General features: G+C 41.7%; 1 protein-coding gene across 1 annotated transcript in view; it reads right to left on the minus strand.

Moving 5' to 3' along the window:
- The window catches only part of PRKN (parkin RBR E3 ubiquitin protein ligase), a gene marked incomplete at both ends in the record, with an annotated part of 525235 nt that overhangs the window by 10580 nt on the left and 491533 nt on the right, over window positions 1-23122 (minus strand). Inside the window, one exon of the mRNA XM_081998560.1 lies at window positions 7021-7107. Coding sequence (XP_081854686.1) covers window positions 7021-7107 — 87 coding nt within the window. The remainder of the gene's footprint in view (window positions 1-7020; window positions 7108-23122) is intronic.

Here is a 23122-nt window from a genome sequence, read left to right on the forward strand (position 1 = left end):
CAGAGCTGACCGCTTGCCTGATAAAACCACGACCGGGTTCGGGCTGAGCCCTGAGGCTATGGCTAGGGTTGCAGTCAGGGCCCAGGTGATGACTAGGAGCAGGTTTGCTGACGCTGAATCAGCTGAGGCACTGCACTATCGCTTTGGTCTGATGGGCTCCTGGGCTGACGGGTTTCTGGAGAACTTTTATACTGCCGGTGGCAGAAAAGCAAAGTTAGTATCTGATCCTGCACCAGCTGCCTGAGTACTGTAAGGACTGGGTCCTGTTCTGGTTTCAGCTGGGGTAGAGTTAATTTTCTTCACAGAAGCTGATATGAAGCTGTGTTTTGGATTTGGGATGAGAAAATGTTGATAATGTGCTGATGTTTTGAGTTACTGCTCAGCAGTCAAGGTCTGTCCAGCTTCTCATGCTGGCCTGCAGCGAGCAGGCTGGGGGTGCACGGGGAGCTGGGAGGGGACACAGCCAGGACAGCTGACCCAGGCTGGCCAAAGGCACATTCCCTACCACATGACATCATGCTCAGTATATGAAGCTGGGACAAAGAAGAAGGACAGAGTGGAGGGGTGTTTGGAGTTATGGCATCTGTCTTCCCGAGAAACCATTACACGTGATGGAGCCCTGCTTCCCTGGAGATGGCTGAACACCTGCCTGCCCGTGGGGAGCAGTGAATGAATTCCTTGTTTTGCTTTGCTTGCATGCACGGCTTTTGCTTTCCTTATTAAACTGTCTTTATCTCAAACCATGAATTTGCTCAGTTTCACACTCTTCTGATTCTCTCCTCCATCCCACCACGGGGGAGTGAGCGAGCGGCTGCGTGGGGCTTAGTTGCCGGCTGGGGCTAAACCCCGACAGTCCCAAATGACAAACAGCTGAGGTTTGATTTGAAGGTGGTAGGTTTGGGGATAGGCTTTTGGATTTGAGTGACCCAGGCCTCCAGCTTAGGGCTACAGCCAGGACAGGCAGCATCCCACAGGTGTGGAGTGGAGTTCAAGGTAAGTTTTACAGCACTAGCTATAAACTTGCACCGCACCAGACTGTAGATGAAGGTTTAGAACAGGTAGCTTTGTGGCTCAGTCAAAATGCTGTTGCCGTTTCTTGCACGAGGCCACAGCCTTTGTGCCAAGCCAGCGCCACAGGCCTCAGGACCTGTCGGGCTTTCTCTGGGCTTGTCTCGGCCTGCTTAGAGATTTGGTTTAGCAAGTGACAGCAATTATCTAGTGACCGGGTGACTATTACCTATTCTGCTTTTGCTTTTGTATAGTTTTGTATAATTGCGTGGTTTAACAATGTTACATGGATTTTTGTAACTGACAGCACTGACAACTAGAGGTATTATGGGCAGAATGAACTGCCTCTGACCCTACAATAAAATGCTACGCAGAGGAGTAAAGGCATGGGATGATAGCACAGGCCTTAAAAGCACAGGCACAGGATGATATGGGAGGCCCCAGCACTATAAACAACTCTCCAGTCGTCAGTTACCCAAATGCAGCCTTGAGAGCTGCGGAAAAACAAGTTTTAGGGAAACAAAGATAACAAAGATATAACTGACTTAGGTAAAACACACCATAGATTGTAAATTCGGATCCAATGTCGACTTGCAGAGCAGTGAAGGAGTGTGTTAACAAACATATAAAAGTGCCCCCAGGCAGACCACACAGCGAGAAGGAAAAACCCCACCAATATCAACATCATGCTCCTCCTGGAAAAGAACTCACTATGCCAGCCCGTCCCAGACTGAAGCTATTGAACCTAGGACCTAGAGAGGGAGTAGAAGGTTAAATAGATGTAACGCCAGAGAAATGGGTGTTACCAGAAAGTCTGCATATCCGTTATTTTAACTATATATAATTTGAACTATAAGTCCTAGTGTTATTGTAAATGGACTACAAATAGTACTTTGATTAGCTTTCTAAGATTTTGATAACACTAACGATAATTTTTTTACTTTGCATATGCAATGAACCTGGTCTGAAATAAACACCTTGATGAGATTCTAATGAGATTTTCAATGTAGTAAAATGGCAGAAATTCACACAACCTATTCTGTAACCTATGCGCAAGAAATTGGTAACAATTTTTAACTGCACCAGCAGCTAAAGATGTATGTTTAGTGATTGATTTTGCTGGATTGCATGGTTTTCAGGGCCTGGGTTGCTAGAACTAGCTGGAATTAAGGGTTGGAGTAAGACTAGATATGGCCTGACAGGATTTTTAAGGAGCTTGGGTTGGAGCGTGGAGCAGAAGAGACCACTGGGCAAGCTTTAAAACTTCAGCCGCCATGGGCATTTTATCTAGGCTTAGGTTTACAGCTGTTGCTGGCCTAGGGTTAATAGTGGAGTTTGTTCAAATGAGTTAAACTAGATTTAGGTCTGGCTCCTACAAAGACTGCCAGATTGGGTTTGTGGGATGAAGAATTAGACATCAGATGAATTAGACATCAGATGTCCTTTTAGGTTCGAGCCTTTGAATGCAGGTTATTGGAGGGATTTGTGTACAGCTGCGCTATAGAAATCTATCATGATGTTTAATTTATTCTCTTTACTAAATTCACAGCAACCTCTGAAAAAGCAAACTTGCTAAAAAGCTGGTAACTTTTTACTATCGCACACTCACTGGTTTGGCAGGTCAAGATAATCAGCAGCTAAAACAATCTTGGGGAAAGTTTGTCCATAGAACCATCTCTAAAACATACCTTGGTATAACCCATTTCATCCGGTTTGTGTCATTTCTTTCAAATATTTATGTCTCTGTGCCCCTCATTCTATTCACTTATTTATATATGCACCACTTTTACATCACTGTCATTGCTATTGCTATTACAGTTTACGTTGCAAGTGTCTTATCAACACGCCTGGCACCAAAACAGTCCTGGGAGCTACTCTGTACATGTTCAAATCTAATACGTGGTCACATTTTATTGTCCAGTTCAAAGAGAGCAAAAAGGTGCATTACTTATCCTGGTAAAAAGCAAACTGTCTAGAAAGGCTTTGTGCTAGGAAAGCTAGGCTAATTTTAAGCTGGGGACTTACAGAGAAAGCTTGTTTATGGCTAGATTCCGCATCAGCCATCTAGAGTCACCTTTACTGTGTCATTGATTCCATCATGCACACTGTACCTTTTAATCCATCAAATACGATTACTTCTCTCATCCCAAACTTCAAACAACTCCAAGAGGCTGCAATGGTTTTAAAAGAAAGCTTCTTAACTGAAGTTGCCACAGATACATTTTATTTTCCCTGAAATTATGTAACTTACACACTAAGATGGGGAATAATCAGCCATGCACCAGTAAAATGCTTAAGATGAGCTTTCAATGCCCTATCAAGGATAAAAATGGACATTTCAGTAAAAAGAGGACATTTTATCCATCCCAATGGAGCATGCAATATCTATGCATAGATCTGAAAGATCATGATATACCAGTATGCAAAGCTAGGCTACTCTCTGCATGCCTGCTGCTGAGTTTGCCTTTTCTACACCAAACAGCAAGCAATGCCCTTTAGCTTCCCACCGCTATAAGGTTCAAACCCCTTTATTTCAAATAGGCTTAAGCACCCACACATGACACCTGCTTTATCCCGCTTGTGCTCTGCAGCCACGGTTGCCCTCTTCCTTCCTCCTGCCAATTGCCTCCATTCCCCTGTCCCTGCTGCCCTCCCTCCCTCCACAGTCCCACCAGCTCCGCTCCCTCCTCTTGACCTCAGGCTTCCTCCTTACTCCTTCTGACATGGGGCCCAACACAAGCCTCTTTCACCAACACCATTTCTGCTTCTTGGACCCTCATAGTGGTCCCATGTCATCTCGCAGTGTTATTCCCTTTCTTCTCTCTTCCTTCTCCTCTTTCTGGAGCTTCCACTGTATCTCTGACAGGTCACAGTCACTCCCATCAGCTCTTGGCTTTCATGGACACTTGAATGCCTCTCTATCAGGCTCTACCTCTATTTCTAAGGGACCTCCTTCTCCAAGGCTTCCCAAATTGGTGTCAGGCTCTGAGGGCACCACCAGACCTTGCTGTCCCAGCCCAGCCCCCTGGGAATCCCCCTACCCTGCCCATGGCCCAGAACCTCATGTCAGCCCCTGTCGGCCCCATGTTAGCCACACTGAAGCAGGGCCCGTCTCCAGCTCTCCACAGCCCTGCTCAGCCACGGGCCCCCCTGCGGGCCCACCTTCCACAGTTTTGGCCCATGCCTGTCCTAAGGGAGGTGCCAGGCCCTGCCCGACAGACCTGTGGGCAGCCCCCAGGGAGCAGATGGCCTTTGCAGCGCCCTGGCATACAGGCCATTAAGAGGGCTTCTTCGAGTGGCATCACAGCTCTTCCCGCTCTCTAGGTTGCCATCAACTTCTGGTTACCCAATTCCTCCACAACAGCCCTCCTTTTTCGCTTTTCTTCCAGCTCTTTCCTACACCTTGTGCTCCACTGTTTTCATCTCCATCGTGCTGACTTAGGCCTAAGCCTGCCCGCAGCGTTTCCTCCCACACTGGGAACATCAGAGACGTGCAGGCCACTGCAGAAATGTGAAAACAACGGAAAGCCCTTTCATTACTGTAGCCACTAGAGGCTAAGTTAAAACCTGCATCTTTCTTCTCCTGAGCCTACATATCCCGCATCAGTTCTGGAGAAGAAGAGTTTGGTGGCAGCGTGTCTAGTTGACCCTGAAATCTGAGTGCCAGGAGTTGTGACAATAAGATCTGTTTCTAAAATAAATGATATGGAATGGATCCGGACAGGAGTCAAACTGCAGGAGCTGAAGACAACCCTGAAAGTTTATTATTCCTACCCTGAAACAGATGATGGTCAAAGATCATCCATCCTTCTCGCTGCCTGAACAAGCAGTACAGTAATAGCAAGTTAACTCTGACACAAAGGGCTGCGCACCTAGCAGGGGAGGGCCAAACAGAACAAAAAGGCTGAAAGCACAGGTGGATAAACATTTAAAATAATTCCAGTGCAACAGATGAAAACAGTCACCCCCACACTTCCTTTCATATCTGCCCCACGAATGTTTTGCATGCATTGCCCGGGAGTGTTGTATGCAAGACAGCTTTGTAGTGATGCTATTCGGATGAAACCAACACCTCGCCAGCACTTGGGCTTGCCGTGTTTTAGCTAGCTCTCCGTTTGCTCGCCTGGTCACAGAAAGCAAGGGAAACATTCCTTCAGTGGCACATCACCACCTTGTGGAGAAGTTTAATTAGTGCAGCTCTCAGTTTCCTAGAGGAGGAGATGGCTGACGTTAAGTCAATTAGCTTCAATTTAAGTTGGAGTCTAAATGAATTTCGGGTGGTCTATGGTCTTGTCTATACTGAGGAACTGACTTGCATAGCTGCAAGAGTTACTTGTAGGTACTATCGTTTACACTTCTGAAACAATTTGTGATGTGCCATGATGACTTCCAGTACTCTAGGCAAAACTCTAGGCATAAATAGGTTAGTGGATATAGGGCTCACTGTTCATATTGAGATGTATTGAAGTTCTAGCTCTCCTTAATTCAGGTAAGACTTTGAGCCTTGGTCTCTTACTTTACCAGGGTATTGGAGACTTCAACTGAAGTATATCACAATGTCTTTGTTGAAGTTGTTTTGTTCTTACATAAATGTGAATGGGAGCTGGAAGACTGTTCTAAGGCTGCTGCAAACAAAAGATTATTCTTCACAGAGGGTAGTTCAGCTGCAAATCTCCTTGTCACAGAGTAATGTGAATGCTAGAAGTACATATATGGATTAAAAAAAAGGGGTTGCACAAATTCATGGAATGAAAAATTGCTGATAGCTGCTAAACACAAAATGCCACATCTGAATTACAAATCACTAGAGGCTGGGAAAGTAGATGAATTTTGGGCCTCACATGTTCCAGGGCACCAGAGGCAGATACCCTGACTGGCTCCTAGGATACAGGCTGTTTAATTCTCTCTCAACGAGTGCTAATTCTTTTTGTAAATTAGAACAGCTTCACTAAGAAAGGTTGAAAATAAGAATCTCTACACAGGTCATAGCCTAGTGCAACATCTCCAAAGTACAGCAAATGAACTGTCTCATGGTAGCACATGACAAAGGTTGCCATTAGGCCTCCAGCTCCCTCCCCACCTCTATGTTCAAAGAGTGAGAGGCCCCAAAAGCCAGCCTCAGACAGAGCCTGCCCGCAGGCACTGACAGGAGCTGGGCATGCCTCGCTGAGAGCTGGCCGGACGCAAGTGCCCATCAGCACCTGCCCACAGTCCTGCATTTGCCATGCTGGGCTGTGTAGGGGCTCAGTGTTCGAGTCTCCTCTTAGCATCAAACATGCCAGACATCTGAGTATCAGCTTTCTGCTTCCTAAGAGCACACCCTGGGCATCAAGCTGTGAGATATTTAGGGGGTATCTCTCCTGTTCTTTGCACTTTCTCTCCTTCTTTTCTTTTTTAATTGGAAGGACTGTGATTTGTTTGCCATGGAGAGCAGGGAAACTTGAATCTCAAACAAAGAGAAATGCCAGGAGAGAAAAACTATTTCTTGTGCAGGTCTATAGCTACAATAGCTACAAAATTACAGAGCAGCCTAGAATAATTATCATCTAACAGCTTCCAGAGTAGGCAATCCAGTTTTTATTTCTCTAAGCTAAAACATAAATTATCAACAGCATTTTCTGCAGAGGCTGTATAAAAACCCTGTTGTTCAGTCCAAACCCACATGATTTCCTGACTGGTGCACTGAAAATAAGCTGAAAGGCAGCAAGACTATAGAAAGCCTTTCAAAATTGTTCACATTGAATAGAGACAACCCCAAAAGCCCATTGGGAAGGCCTTTTCTTTATCAACTGATGGCAGAGCCCTGTGTGTTCCTGACAGAACTCAGCTACGCTATCAATCAAAGCGACTGAAATCCACCGCAAAGCCAAATCGGCAGCTCTGATGGCTGGAGTAATTCAGCATGAACATAATTGCTTTTACTTAGTATTATAATTAGGACCCATTTGACAAATGTCACTCTAGCTGGGCCAGGGATAATGATCAGGCTGTAATGAGTTCTGGGATCCTTACCTTCTGGGCCATGGCTCCCTGCGTGCTGTGGAGAGAGCTGCATTCCCCTTCATGGTATTCTTCTTTACATTCATGGCAGAACACAAACTGGAAAACAAACCAAAGCACACAAGTCATAAAAGCACATTGGGGATATAGACAGCAGGTTACAATCATGAAGAGTCATACAGCAGATGATCCTTTGCCCTTCTCATCCCATTAAATTCCCATACTCCTCCTAATTGTGCATCTTATTATACACTCTGATCATTAACACAACAGTTTTGCTGTTATTATTATACATTTCATCAGTGAAGTAACATAAATGCCATTATTAAAAATGAGATTTTGCTACATGGTCCATTTAGAGACATAAAGTCATACTAGATACTTCTGGGTGTGTTCTTCCTACAGTGAAATCTGTGCATACAAGGGTGTTGGATGAAATAAGCAGTTCTGCTTGATAGTGTTTACTAATGGAAATAGTCTATTCATAGTTCTGAATCAAATGCATTCTCTATGGAAGACTATTGCTGACTTCACTAGGGGATGATCACTTTGCGTAAGTCATATGAAATACCATTTTCTAGCAAATCATATCCTTGCCATGGATTTTTATAGAATGGTTTAAAAAAATCTATAGAAAGAACACAATGATAGATTAGTTAACATGGGTTTTAAGGTACTGCCTCTAGACCCTTACTGCATGTCTAACAATTGTTCTGGTTTCATCTTCCTTAAGAAGATGTTGTTTTTTACATAAGGCTTCATTTGAAAGTAATGTCTGTTGCAGATGAATAAAACAATAGTCCTTATCTCAGTCTGAGCTGCCTCTGCCACCTAAGCTGGTTCATATGTACCAAATTTGATGCCTTTTTTTGAAACTCTAAAATGAAGATCTCTGTCTTGACATATGTCAAAATCTTTGACCCATCAATGCTGCATTAAATTCTGTGTCCTTGCCGGTAACGGGAAGAAGTCAATAATGTAAAATGGGTATCTCTTATGCTGTTTTAAAGCTATGCTGTCTTGATGCATCTCCAGACTCTGAAAGAGCTCTCAGTGGTAAGCCATTCTGACTGGCATTATAAGCAAGACTGATAAACAGCCTTGATTTCTAGATACAGAGCTGCATTCACATGTAATGAATAAAGGATATCAGGAGGACATGACACTAGAACATTTGCCTGCCACAAATTCCAGCTTTTGCAATTTCATTTTGAATGCTTTCAAGCTGTATTCTCACTTTTCTAAGCAGCACTGAAAATCATATTTCATTGTCATGCTAAGGAAACTGCACTTTTATGAAAAGAAGCATTGTTTAAGTCCAAAAGGATTGATCCTGTTATTCAGAAAGTCAGGGAAATTTGGAGCAGAGGAGTGGAGTGAGTGTTCTAACTTCCAGAGGTATCAAACCTAATCACTTGTTTGCTTTCTTGTTAATTCTCTCCACTGTTTTGTCAATGATTTAAAATGTTTTATTTTACTTCAACTAACACCGATTGGTTAATTCACTTGCGCTTGTTAGCAAACAGCTTAACAGTGGAGGGACTTTGGAAGGTGTGTGGTTCGAGAGGCTGCATTACTGTAATAGAGCATCATTTAAAATACAACAACAATTTGCACTGCATTAGTGGTCAAAAGTTTCAGCCACGTTGAACACTGCTCAAGCACCTATAGGGAGGTCCTCTCTGTCTGGATACCTAATACCTCAAAGACTTGTTATCCCTTAACAATTAAGGTTATGGCCAGGTTTAACTGTATTTCTTACTGTGTGTCCTGTTCTCTTTCTCCTTTGTGACTTTAGTTCCTTATGAACACATCTGTCTGAAAGGGTTTTGTACACGCTTGCTTTATCACTGCCTTATCACACAACGCTTCAGCTTGCTTTCCTCACTCCAATCTCTCACCTTTCCCATGCAAGTGCAGTTTTAAACCTTTCATAAACATTGAAAAGGGGGAAATACTGAAGAAAGAAAAAAAATCCAGGGCATATATTTTGCAAAGACATTCTGGCTGCCTCACAATGTAATTTATGTGGCATTGCTGTTTACTATAATAATAAAAATCCATAAACTCATGCAGTATTATTTAAAAATGTGAAATGCATTTTCTCATTATAGAGGCCACTTTTTATACTTACTTTTAAATTAAAAAATCCTCAGGACCAATGTTAACAATGTTTTCCCCACAGGCTTGCTGTACTGGAAACATGCAGGAGTGTATAACTGGGCCTTTCACTAACAATTGTATATCCTGCAAGTAAGTCCATGAGTGAGCTTGCCACATTCGTGTAATGAAACAAAGCTCAATTTTTGTTGGGAGACAGGATACTCTTTTCACATCTTATTAGATAATGGATGAGATGTAAAATCGGTTCTGTGGCAAAAGAACACCCCGGAGGCTGATCGGTTTGTCAGAATAAATAGGCATCTCCCAACAGAAATGCATTAAGCAGTCCCTTTTTATGGCAAAGCATGCATCATAAAGAAAAGGCATGTCACTTACAACAAAGAGCAGTTTGTGATAGTTTTATTCATTTTTTACATTCAGACATGAAAAATATAATAAAGTTTCAGTAATAAAATACAGCAACTGCAAAAATGCTGTCAGTTAACTTATACTTTGTGGCTTCATAAATATTAATAGTTATTTTGCCCTTGGAAAGGAAAGGATTTAAGTTGTTCAGTCAGGATTTAACACTTTTGCATAAATTTAATATTAGTGTTTAAAATTACTATAAGTAGTGTGATTACTAATAATAGTCACACATTCTTTTCCTTCATTTGCCAAAAAAAGACTGACAGATTACTGTGATAATATAAATAGCACATAAACTTCCTGTGTCTTTGTGTATTTAATACATATTGTTGTTACCCTTGAAAGATTCTTTGGTTAGAAAACAACCAACACAAAAAATAAATCCCAAAGGTCCCAAACTTGCCCTCTATGTTTATGCATTAAAAAGAGGATTATCAGGGAAATCCCCAAAGCACTTAAAGGGTTTAGGCACTGGAAATTAATATAACCTGTGTGTGTGTGCTATGACAGGCTTCTGAATATCCATAAAAATGTATGAGATAGGCCTAAGCAGGAATCCTGAATCCAAGTGACCTCAGAGTAGGGGGTATTAAAAAACTCAATAGGGATCCAGATCCTGCTTTTAAAATCCTCCTATCTTTATGATCATTCAAACAAAAGGTAAATTCAGACCAAACTGGTCAGCTCTATGGAATTCAAACCCCACAGATGACATCTGCAGTGCCAAGAATGACTCTGAATAAAAACTAGGATGGTGAAACTGAGCTGTAGTTTGAGTTATTCCTGACTGGGCCATTTATAGTATTTTAAATGTTTTAAGTTTGGAAGTGGGAGCAGAATATAACTTTTTTTGGATGAAAGGAAAATGAGTTTGTCATTTACATGCTGTGCTGGTTGGTTTTTTGGAAACAAGATTTTGCCGTTTTCTTTTTCACAACATTTCAAGGAACTGCTTTCCCTTGGATTAAGCACCACAGCTCTCATTCTCTCTTTTGCCTACTGCAAATGCCTTTTCTTTGGTCTCTGATAATATCTCCCTATAGTGCTTATAAAATATTACTGTTAAAATTTTCTTTCTTCCAACTTCAATACAGTACTCCCATTCTTGAATCCCTACACAAAGCTTTGAGTTTGAGCTCCCTACTATTATTTTAAAGTTACTCCTCAACCCAGATATTCCTTTTCTTTTTCACCCTTGCTTCCTCCCATGTGTCTACACTACAGAATGAAGGCAAGGGTGTAGTGAGGTAGTCATAGCCAAGGTTTAATCTGCAGCACCATAGGTGCACTGCTAGGGACTTATGAGTGAGCTACCAACTCAGGCACCTACCCAGATTTCTCACCAGGCTTCTTGCAATCCATGTTGAAATCTGGACTGTACGTCTTCACTACTACAGTTAATCACTATTAGCTAGACTGAAGACAGACTATGTGTGATACATAGTTTGGCCAAAGCGTATCTTCCAAAACAGACATTGACATACAGATTAAAGACATCAGGTGAGGAAAGATGCACTAATACCTCTGGTACAGTGTTTTAATGGCCCTTCAAAATCCCTGTCAAAAATTGTATCTAATGTCTACTTTGACCCTTTCTGGTTTCAGCTTCCAGCCACTGCTGCCTTCTTCGCATTTCTCTGCTAAAATAAAGAGTCTTTCAGATATCCCATATTTTCTTGCTGTGAAGGTATTTATGTACTGATATTGAGATACTTCTGAATCTTCTTTAACCTAAACAGAGAAACTCTTAAGTTTCTCACTGGTTAAGCCATTCCTTCTTCCTCTCTCCCCCAGCCCCAAATCATATTAATGGCACTTTTCTGGGGACTGTCTTGTTTTTGTCATTAATTACATTTGACTAATCTTTATACCATTGCTGTGCTGCATCAGCAGAGCCTTTATATGTACTTCTGGATCACTGTCAAGTATTGAATCGTGACAGGTTTGCTGTCAGTTCCTGTTGAATCCTGCTAGCAATACTCTGCTACACATGGATTCTTCACAGAAAACACTACTTATTTTGATCTGCCAGTTCTTAATCTACACGACCATTGCCCATTAAGGCATCCATACTGTGTCATCTGACAATGATGAGACAATGCTGCCGCACACCTCCTAACCATGGCAGTTGGAACCTAGTCCCCTAAAGCCTTTTATTGATGTATTACAGTGATGATTTCCATATCAGAATAGTCTGTAGTTTGAAGTCTTACATAAAAAAAATGAAATTGGTTTTGTGCAATTACTTTTTCATATCAAACTTGTAATCTCATCATAGAATGAAATCAGTTTCTTCTGATATGACCTGTTGTCATTGACAAAATATTGACTAGTGTGGTGGGTTGACCCAGGCTGGATGCCTGGTGACCGTCAAAGCTGCTCTATCACTCCCCTCCTCAGCTGGATAGGAGAGAGAAAATATAATGAGAAGCTTGTGGGTTGAGGTATAGACAGGGAGAGATCACTCACAAATTACCATCATGGGCAAAACAGACTCGACTTGGGGAAAATTAATTTATTACCAATAAAATCAGAGTAGGATAATGAGAACTAAAACCAAATCCTAAAACACGTTTCCCCTACCCCTCCCTTCTTCGCAGGCTCAACTTTATTATGGATTTTCTCTCCCTCCTTCCCCTGAGTGGCGCAGGGGGATGGGGAATGGGGGTTGTGGTCAGTTCATCACACATTGTCTCTGCTGCTCTTTCCTCCTCAGGGGGAGGACTCCTCACACTCTTCCCCTGCTCCAGCCTGGGGTCCCTCCCACGGGACACAGTCCTCCACGTACTTCTCCAACATGAGTTCTTCCCACGGGCTGCAGTTCTTCATGACCTGCTCCAGCCTGGGTCCCTTCCACGGGTGCCATGCTTCAGGAACAGACGGCTCCAGCGTGGGTCCCTCACGGGGTCACAAGTCCTGCCAGCAAACCTGCTCCAACGTGGGTTCCTCTCTCCACGTGGCCACAGGTCCTGCCAGGAGCCTGCTCCAGCGTGGGCTTCCCATGGGGTCACAGCCTCCTTTGGGCATCCCCCTGCTCCCATGTGGGGCCCTCCCCAGGCTGTAGGTGGAGATCTGCTCCACTGTGGAGCTCCATGGGCTGCAGAAGGCCAGGCTGCCTCATCATGGTCTTCACCACAGGCTGCAGGGGCATCTCTGCTCTGGCACCTGGAGCACCTCCTGCTCCTCCTTCTGCACTGGCCTTGGTGTTGGCAGAGTTGTTTCTCTCACATATTCTCATTCCTCTCTCTGGCCCCAGTTGCCCAGGTTTCCCTCCACTTTCCTTAAGTATGTATCCCAGAGGCGCTACCACCATCGCTGATGGGCTCGGCCTTGGCCAGCAGTTGGTCTATCTTGGAGCCGGCTGGCGCTGGCTCTTTTGGACATAGGAGAAGCTTCTAGCAGCTTCTCACAGAAGCCACCCCTGTGTCCCCTCCTCCCCCCTCCCCCCTGCCACTCAAACCCAATACAACTAGCAATCTTGTCAAAATTGTTTTGTCTTTGCTGTTCTTCTGCCTTCTTTTCTTTGCTCTTTCCTCATTCAGTGCTGGCTGTCTGGATCCATCACTACAGATGGGAACCATGAAAATGAAAGCTACTGAATGAAGGCAGGATGAATATCTCCATCAGTACTGAGGCTTTCTGCCAGTAGTGCAAAACTAGTATGCAAGTGATGCACAGGTTCCTCAAAACCATGACTATATGAAGAAAGAAAAATCACAGATCTTTTCACCTTTCATTTAAAATGCAGGGCTTACAAGTTTTATCTTGCCTTCTCAGGCAAACAAATACTTCAAGAAATCAACCTTCCATGCCTCTACTCACTCTTTCCTCTAAAATCAAGTCCAAAATCAAACCAAGAGAGTACTACATTGCAATCATAATTCATGCTAAGAGTGAAATACAGCATAGTTGAAAGGTGTCAACTTTATTATTTAATGAGCTGCCAGAAAATGCACATTAAGTGCTATAGTAATGTGAGAAGGCTATAGTATATTCAAAAGAGAATACAAGGGAAACCAAGTATAATCTAAGATATATATGGAACTAGATAGACTTATTTTTATGTCTTCAAAACCAGTTTGGTTATATATTACACATCAAAGCAAAACAATGTAGCATTCCAAGATACTTGCATGGCTTTGGTCACTAGAGCATTGGAGCATCTTGGAATTGCAAGTCAACTTCTCTCACCATACTCCCGTGAAGCAAAGTACTACTTTTTCTGTTTTAGTGACTGCAGCCTAATTCATAGAAATCCTTGGCCACAGATCCCTAACATTTGAGGATCTTAATTAAGTTGATGTGGAAACCCAAATGCCATTGAGAATCCACACCAAAGAGACTTGTCCAAGATCACAGAGCAGCACTGTGAGGGGGATTTCAAGTTTTTAAACATTGGACTCCCTGCTAATCATCTCAGATCATTCCTCAAAAGACCCACACCCTGGTTTCATAAGGTCAAAACTCAGCCTAATAAAGGTAACCGGTAAAGTATTTCCATGCTTTTTTTTTTTTTTTTTTTTGTAAATGAAAATAATGATGGGGGAGTGCAAATAAGTAGTCACTGATCACAAAGAAGCTCCTAGGAGTTCCAACCAGCAAAGGTTTATAGGGTATACAGCAAATGTATAGTTGCTTGTTTTTTTTAATCAGACTAACAGGATTTTTCAACTAGATTTTTTTGTTTTTTGGTTTTTTTTAACCTGTAGATTGGTTTATTAAATAGTGACATAAATAAAGCACTGGAAATGCAAAGAATTCCTTCTCTTCACCTGACAACATGATCACCTGGTCAAAAAAAGCCTTGAAAATGTAAAATATTATAAGGCACTAAGTTTCAATCTAAATGAGCTTTTGTAGTCAAACTATTTGCTGCTGATTGGAGCAAGGATTTATAGAGAAAATATGAACATGCCTTAAGGGAAATAAGATCTATCAGAGAGTGACATATAGAATGGCAATGCCCACAGTACCCAAAGTCATCTCTATACAGTGTTTCTGTTTAGAAAAATGTAGCTTCTGATTGAACTTTCCAAAGTGTAAACTATAATGCTATAGTGAGTGACACATACCTACAGATTTTTTTGGTTTTTTTTAAGAAGAGCCCTCAGGCACCAAATTTCACTGGAAAAGCTTTTACCATATAGTGTATCTTTTGAGTAAGAGAGCAGTCTGATTCTTGGCTAGAGTTCAAACCTCCATAAACAGAGACTAAGCATTTTTTACTTTGAAACTATGTACTCTGTTACTTATTTCTATGCAAAGTGGATTAAACACATCCCCCCGAATGTCACAGTCTTAGTCATGCTACTGCTGTGAAACACACATCTTGGGTGTTGGACCGACTTTGCCTCTGGCACTTTGTTACATCCAGCACCAAGTGCGAGACCGTCAGCCACATGCCCTCTCGTTTGGTATTTCTTGTGCTTACAGCAAGAACCTTTAAAAGCAGAATATTTACCATCTGCAGGAGCTATGTTTACGCTGGATTTGTGGCTTTGCCAACTGTCAGTTATAGAAACACCTGCAAATGCTACATTGAAGATAAATGCCACAGCAGAAAAGGTATCCATTTTTAATGACACTGGTTTTATCAGATACAAGGCAATTGCAAGGCATGGTAGCACTTGCAGAGCAATTTTGGTCTTTTTCCTTATAATAAAGTACACACATTTACTATGCATATTTAATCTAAAATCAAACTTTTGTGAGGAGCATGACAATCTGTCAAAACATGGTGTCAAAAACACAGCTGCAGCCTCTGCACAGCTTTTGCAATCTAAGGGCAATTTGCCACCAATACTATAAGAGGCAATTTTCTATCAACATTAAGAGCTTTAAGCGTAGGACTGCATCAAAATGTCTTAGAGATTTCAATGTTTTTCTTTTGAATCTGAAAGTGAAAGTCTCCCTCCTGACTTCTACAAAACAACCCACGGAGTCATTCCCTAAGATCTAGATGATGGCATGTACATCCCAAGGCTCTTCAGTGAGTGCTGATGAGTTTGTGTCTGCTGACAGCCAGACTGTCCTGGAGCTTGCCTTGCATCAGGCACCATTAATCTAAAAGAGGGATTGGTAAAATGGACAGCAGAAGCTCAGAGAACCTGTCCTAGACCTCCCCAAATCTCCTCTTTGTTGATTTATGTGGATGGGCAATCTTACTTCTTTCCACCCCCTTCTGAATTGCCTTGTGGTCCAAGTGCTGCAAGATAAAATGACTTCAGGCCCCTGTGGCGGGAGGGTTAATGCTCTTTCCAGATTCCTCTACCCCATATCTACAATAAGGGTATTGCACAATCTTGTCCTTAGCATGTTGGCTGGGAGGTGACCTACTAGCCCATCCCAGAAAATAAGAGTGAGAAGTCTGTAAAGCAGAGTTAGTAACAAGAGTATGTGGTATACTGAAAGTATGAACACCTGTTATTTGTTGTGCTATTAGGTGTGCATAACAGAGCCAGGTCTTGTTATCACTGATGAATCCCATCTGGTAGCTGACTACCCATGCAAACACAAGTGCAAACATGAGTGCAAACACTGCAAAATTTTCAAAGTGGGCCATGGTTTTTGTTGTCTGAACAGGCATATCTGGACCTGGTGAAGTTGGGTACCTTTTACTGGGAGCAGAACAATCCTGTGCCCTGGAGCACTGGGATGAGATGGCCAGATTGATGCCAACCAAGCTACCTCTGGAAGAAGAAGCCACAGAAGCTTAAATAAAGTAGGCAGCTGCCTAGAGCGGCTGGCTGCTAAACACAGCAAGACATTCATGTCCTTGTGACTTACCCCACCTGTGCCAGAGCTGCGGACAGCAAGCAGAGAGAGCAAGGCTTCTAGCTTGTCATGCTACAGGGACTATCACAAGTCCTCAGATGTTAAACATTACTACTTCAAGGAGCTCTTCCTAACCCCAGAAATAGCTGCTGTCACAGCCAGGCATCTTCCTTCGCTCTTAATTTCCGCGTACCTGCTTCTCCTCTCTGCCTTCTTATTTCTACGCAGCAGTAGTCTAGCCCCTTTCCTTGCCCCTTCAGGTGGCAAAACTGAATCTTACTTGCAGCTTACACTACAGAGAGGCTTTAAGTTAGTCTTGCTGGAAGTCTTACAGCCATGTCAGTAATCTGTAGCTAATGCAGCGTTTGGGACCTGCACTACTGTCTCTGCCTGGTGCTGTATTATGCTGGGTAGATGTTTTGAAACTGCTTGGAGCTAGCTTGGGGATGCAGAACTAGAGAGCTCCCTTACTTCACTGTGTAGTACAGACATGACAAAGAAATTTAATTCAGTATTAGGTTCTTGCCGGCACCACTGGAGAGAAATAACAATCGTGTATTGGCTTAATTATGTTATCGTTTAACTACCCTTAGTACAGACACCTAACCATGTCTATCTAGCGTACAATTTTGAGCAATTTTATGCCTGAATGACTAACAAAATGCAAAGTGGATGCAGGTAAACTTAAGACTTTTACAAATGATTTCCATAATAAATTACATGGTATTTATATGAAGCAACATTGGAAAAAAATCAGTGTTATTGCCATCTTATCATTTAACGGAATACTTTAGAAATTAAATGCAAGGGATAAGGGGTTTAGTCATTTACGAATACAAGGAACATTTTTACAGCAACCAAAGATGTAAAAAATATCTAAACTGTGATTTTTTACAAAACCTTTTTGTAATCTAGTGGTTATTATTCTCTATATTTTGAATATCTCACAAAAGAGTGTAACATTCTACTTAGTACTGATGTAAAAAAAAAGGGAAATAAACCTCTAAATACATAACATATATAAGCATATATTAAAACATACACTGTGTATCTCTCCCACTTACAGTAGTAGAAATCCACTGTAACTCCAGTGGAACAATACAGTTTTTACCCTAGAGCAGATAAAGTCAGAGCATGAGTTACGTTCTAAAGGAAAAAAAGCTAGCATGTATGTTGTCAACACTAAAATGGATACAAAGAAGAATAAGAAGTAAAATTTTATACAGAAGGAAGCATTATTTTTAAGGAACTAGGATGCAAAGAGGGAAAATGATAGTTATCTTGAGATGCCTCTGGACAGTATGAGACAAAGCAGTTTATAACAAGTATAACAGCATATCTTTTGAAAACATCCTTCCTGCAGAAGATGCATCACTTCATATGTGTGATGTCAAAAGTTGATTTTTTGCAACAAGTGGTTGGAAGCTACATTAAAATATCACTTCTTGCAAGTTTGAAAAAGATGTTTTGATGCTGAATGCATATATCAGTTCACAAGGAATGTCATGAGGAATGAATTTTGCTGCCTGTGGTGTTAGGTCCTGCTCTAGCAGCTTTGGAGTTCAATTAATATGCCCTTAAACAGTATGAGAAACCTATTTCCATACAATAATACATGCCCTGGGCATTTGAGCATCTAGCTGCACATTTACATGTGCAAACAGACCTGGAAATCTGATGGATTCAGTAACGTGATTCTTGAAATGAACTCCTGAACATGCAGACTGGGAAGCTGATGAGAGTTAAGCAATTACCCAGTGCCTAATTCACACTGAATGACAATAGAAATCAGTCAATAGAAATCAGACTTCCCTGGATGTTTTTTTTAAATATCTCTAACATAACCAAGGCACCCCACATACGAAATATTATTCTGTGCCATTCGGACTGTGTCCCTGTAGCCATGTGCAAGCAGCATATATTTTGCGCCTCTTCTGCTTGCTGGAATTAACCTACGTTAAAAAAAAAAAGCCCACTCAGCAATATTAAAAACCTTCCAGAAGATGGCAGCAGTGACACAGGAATCAACACAGGCAGGCTTTGCTACGGTTTTGCAATTGAAAAAGATTCTAAAAAAAAAAACCAGTCAACAGCTAAGATCCAGCGCAGGTTTACTAACAGCTGATACATGCAAAACCAGTCCTGACAAGACAGTCTCATAAAGAAAAAATGGTATTCGGATGCTCTCAAACACATAAAAAGGAGCAAGGGGTGGTTCTTGTTTCCAGGGCATTGCACCTTACTTCCCTTGAATCTGGTAACAGCTGAAGACCTGTAAAAAGAATGTGCTTCTAAATATGACCATATAGCAAATAAAATAGCATAAATAACGTATCTCAGACAACTATGGTGCTGTTTTAAGTGTTTTATTGGGTTCATGCTATCTCCTATGTGTAGTACTTGCTTTTCATAAGTATAAACACACAGAGTCTATATGCTAGGGATGTATGATACAAAATAATGAACAGATTACTGTAAGCTGCTCTTTTCTGAGGAAATGCCTAGCTTCTGCATTAGAGTCCAGTGAGCTTGCCTTTCCTCTTAGTGTCCTGATTAAGCACGGTATTGGGATATTTCTCTGAGAGAAATTCTTTTTTTTGGGCGGGGGGAGTAAGGGAAGAAATGATCTTAAACCTCTATTCTGTTTCTAGTTTATGTTTGTCTTATGAAGAAATGAATCCTTCGATATTAGGGAATAACTAATCTACAGTGATCAAATCCAATCCATGTTCTCTTCAAAGACCAGCACCAATCAGTTCAACATCTGCTTGGTTCAAATTCACAGTGTGAACAGTACTTTACTGGGGAAAAAAAAAAAAAAAAAATCCTGTATTAGGTGATTCCAATTAGAGGTGTTTCTAAGCCTGAATATTGACACTGAACACCACTGAGAAATTTTGGGCAAATTTCAAAAACAGATGAAAACCTGGTGTTAACCCTCAGTCTAAAATTAGGTGTAGTCAGACCTTGGAACTCCATCAACTCCATCAAGCTCTGAACAATGGATTTAGATTCAGAATCTGCAATTCCAAGTCATCTGAAAGGGGAATAAACTAAAATAAAAATTCTTTAGAGGGAAGTGAGAAAGAAATTGCAAGAATTTTTGAAAACCTTATCTGGTTCTCCTGAATGGGGTATCATCTTTCCAAAACGTTCTACAAACACTGCTGGAGAAAGCATTGGAATAATAATGAAAATATTGCATTTCATCTTTCAAAGAAGAAAATCAGGTGCTTCCTGAGAAACACAGGTCTCATCAAAAATCAATGATAGCTGTCCCGGTTCATGCCAGGCATCCCCTGTCACAACCCAGAGTTCCAATTAAGGATCCCTCAATTTCTATACCTCTTTTCAGTGCAAAGGCTAGTTGTGTGGTTTCAAGTAATTTTCTTCTGAAACAGGAATGTTTTTTAAGACTTACACAGTTTGTGCTAATTGTGTTCACAGAGTATATACCTAGTCAATAATGTGACTTCTTGTCTGACCTTTCAAACTGATCCTTTTCTGGTTTGTTGATCCTAGACATTTTATGTGAAGTAATTACACAAACTACCAAAAAATAAGCTCTGAAATGTGAGCTCAGAACATTAGCTGGTTTACAGGAAATGAAAACAATTTAGCACTTGCCTCTGCATCGTTTTGATGAACCACACAAGAAACTTTTTAGCAGAAGAAATTCCATATTCAAATTCTGAATACATGTACATGTGTACAAACAAAAGAAATATAGTCCTGTATCAGCATATACTGACAGGTAGCAAGATCCCTGTCTACAAAACATATGCTCCATGAATCTTTCATGTTTATCAAAAATAATTTTAGAACTTAGCAATTTTCTTACTTTGGATTTCTGACAGATCTACAAATCACTCAACATGCATTATATTTCTATAGTTGCCTGCGAGGCAACACAGGAGGGCACAAGCAATCTAGAAGTTTTCTGGAGTACATTGATGACAATTCCCTGACACAAGTGATACTTCCATCATGGAGGAAGTGGTTGGACATGCGAAGACTGGAGGCAGCCTAGGCTGCAGCAACCATAAACTGATGAAGCTCAGGATCCTGAGAGGAGGGAACAAAGCAAAAAGCAGGACCACAAGCCTGAACTTCAGGAGAACAGGCTTTGGCCTGTTCAGGGACCTGCTTTGAAGAATCCCATGGGAGCCAGCCCTGGAGAAAACAGGCATCCAGAACAGTGGTTGATGTTCAAGGATCACCTCCTCCAAGCTCAACAACAGTCCATCCCGACCATCAGGAAATCAATAAAAAGTAGTAGGAGACCTGTATGATGAACAAGGAGCTCCTGACTAGACTTGGACAAAAATATGAAGCATGCAAGAGGTGGGAGCAGGGATCCAGGAGGAATACAGAGACAGTACCCAAATGTGCAGGGATGGGGTTAGGAGAACCAAAACCCACTTGGAGTTGAAACTGGTAAGGGACACAAAGGCATCAAGGACTTCCACAAGTACATCAGCAACAAAAGGAAGAACAAGGAAAATGTGGGCCTGCTGCTGAGTGGGGCAGGGGATCTGCTGACAAAGGACATGGAAAAGGCCAAGGTACTCAATGCTGCCTTCACCTCAGTCTTTACTGGCAAGACTTGCCTTCAGGAATCCCAGGTCCCTGAGACCAAAGGGAAAGTCAGGACCTAAAAAGACTTGCTTGGCCTTGCTGAAGAAGGATCAGGTTAGGGAACATTTAAATGAACTGGACCTACACAAGCCCTGGTGGGATGCCTCCATGAGTACTGAGGGAGATGGTCTATATCATTACAAGGCCACTCTTGATTACCTTTGAGTGGTCCTGGCAACTTGGAGAGGGTCCTAAGGAGTGGAAGAAACCCAATGTAATTTCTGTCTTCAAGAAGGGCAAGAAGGAGGATCCAGGGAACTACAGGCCAGTCAGCCTCAGCTTGGTCATTTGGGAAGCTGATGGAGCAACTACTCCTGGAAACCATTTTGAGACGTATCAAGGACAAGAAGATGATTTGGAGTAGTCAAAATAGATTTGTGAAGCGGAAATCACGCCTGACTAAACTGATAACCTTCTATAATTAGGTGAGTGGCTTGGATGGACAAAGGGAGAGGAGTAGATGTTGTTTATTAGATGTTGAACAGAGACACAAGTTGCCCAGAGAGGTTGTGGAGTCTCCATCCTTGGAGACATTCAAAACCTCACTTTTCCTGACCTCAGGAACCTGCTCCAGCTGACCCTACTTTGAGCAGGGGTGGGCTTGGACTAGGTGATCTCCAGACATCTCTCCCAACCCTAGAAATTTGGTGCTTCTTCCAGTTGCTTCATGAAAACTGCAAAATGTGACTACCACATTTTTATCAGATATGAATCTGTGCAAAATGTTTTTTGCATATTATTTATTAAGACCCAATTCCACGTGATCCTGAGAATTCTTTGCATATGTCAATGTTAGTGGGTTAATTTGCTGCGAAGGTTCTTCTCAGGTGCAAATATGCCTAGGGTCTATACTTAGGAGTCACTTTCTGCCTGGTTTTACCAAGGGTGAAGTCATGCAAGAAGGCACCATCAAAGGCTTGTTACTGCTAGTGTAGATGCAAGGCCCTCCTCCAGCTGTTTGCTCTCTATACATCCATGGGATTTATCAGTAAAGACAATAAAATCTCAGACGGCTGTATAGATATCTTCCTCACACACATAGGTATAGATGTGCAGTGCATTCCTAGGACGCACAAATAGCATAAATTTCACTGCTAGTAAACATATGATATGAAACTACAATCCAGATGGCACAACAGATTACACTAAACCAAAGCCCAGTTGTTCACCCTTTTCTCAGCACAGTTAGCAAAGCAGATGCGACCCGTAAATCCCAAGGTAACACATATCTGCACACGCACACATATCAGAAGGACCACTCCAAGTTGGAACTTCTGCAAAACATGGGAGTAGACCAGACCTCTGTATAAAAACAGTTTATGCTTGACTAAAACACACCCATGAATCAGTCTTGGTTCAAAAGACCCACTGCAAGAAGACAAATGAACCACAGTGCACCTGAGTACCAGTGCTGGCAGGAGCAAAGGCTGCATGACATCTCAGAACAGCATGATCCACTCCCTCCAAGTACCACTAGGAGATCCCCACACCTACCATCGTGTCTTGTTTTCATAACTCTGAACTGGCACATCCTTTTTAAAGTTTCTGGAATTAATGACTGCAAAACGATCTTTAGAATAAGCACGCAATGCTGACGAATGTCTCATTTATTTACTGCTTCTAAGAAACTGGTATGGTAGGGCTTATTGTTTGTTTTTAATACGGAAAGGAGTTCAAAAATTAATCTTATGTGATAATTAGGTTGTGTTCTGATGATCTGCTTATATGTGAAATTTCTTGCTATCATGGAAATGAGCATGACTATGTTTTCTCCAGTGGAGCTACATTAATTTATAGCTGCTTAGGACCAGGGCCTACCTGCCTGTTTCTGACATCTAGAATATGAATTCATACAGCTGTATGGCATCAAAAGTCACTACATGAGCACAGCACACACCTAAGTATTTGTCATTTGAGACATTCTGCTGCAGTAATGCACCTCCTCCTGGGCCTCCGTCCTCTCATTGCTCTTCCTATGCATTTCATCTAAATTCATTTTTTCTTTCCATTTCTCTGGCTACATTTACATCTTGACTCTTGTCATTGCATTCCTGAAACAAAATTCAAGCTCCTCTCTATCTTTAAAAAAAAAAAAGTCTTTTTTTTAATGCTTGTAAAAACATATTCTCTTAAAAAAAAAGTGATCAAGATTTCTTTTCTGTTTTGCTCC

Source organism: Phaethon aethereus, assembly GCF_964289735.1.
Source record: "Phaethon aethereus genome assembly, chromosome: 3".
Taxonomy (NCBI): Eukaryota; Metazoa; Chordata; class Aves; order Phaethontiformes; family Phaethontidae; genus Phaethon; species Phaethon aethereus.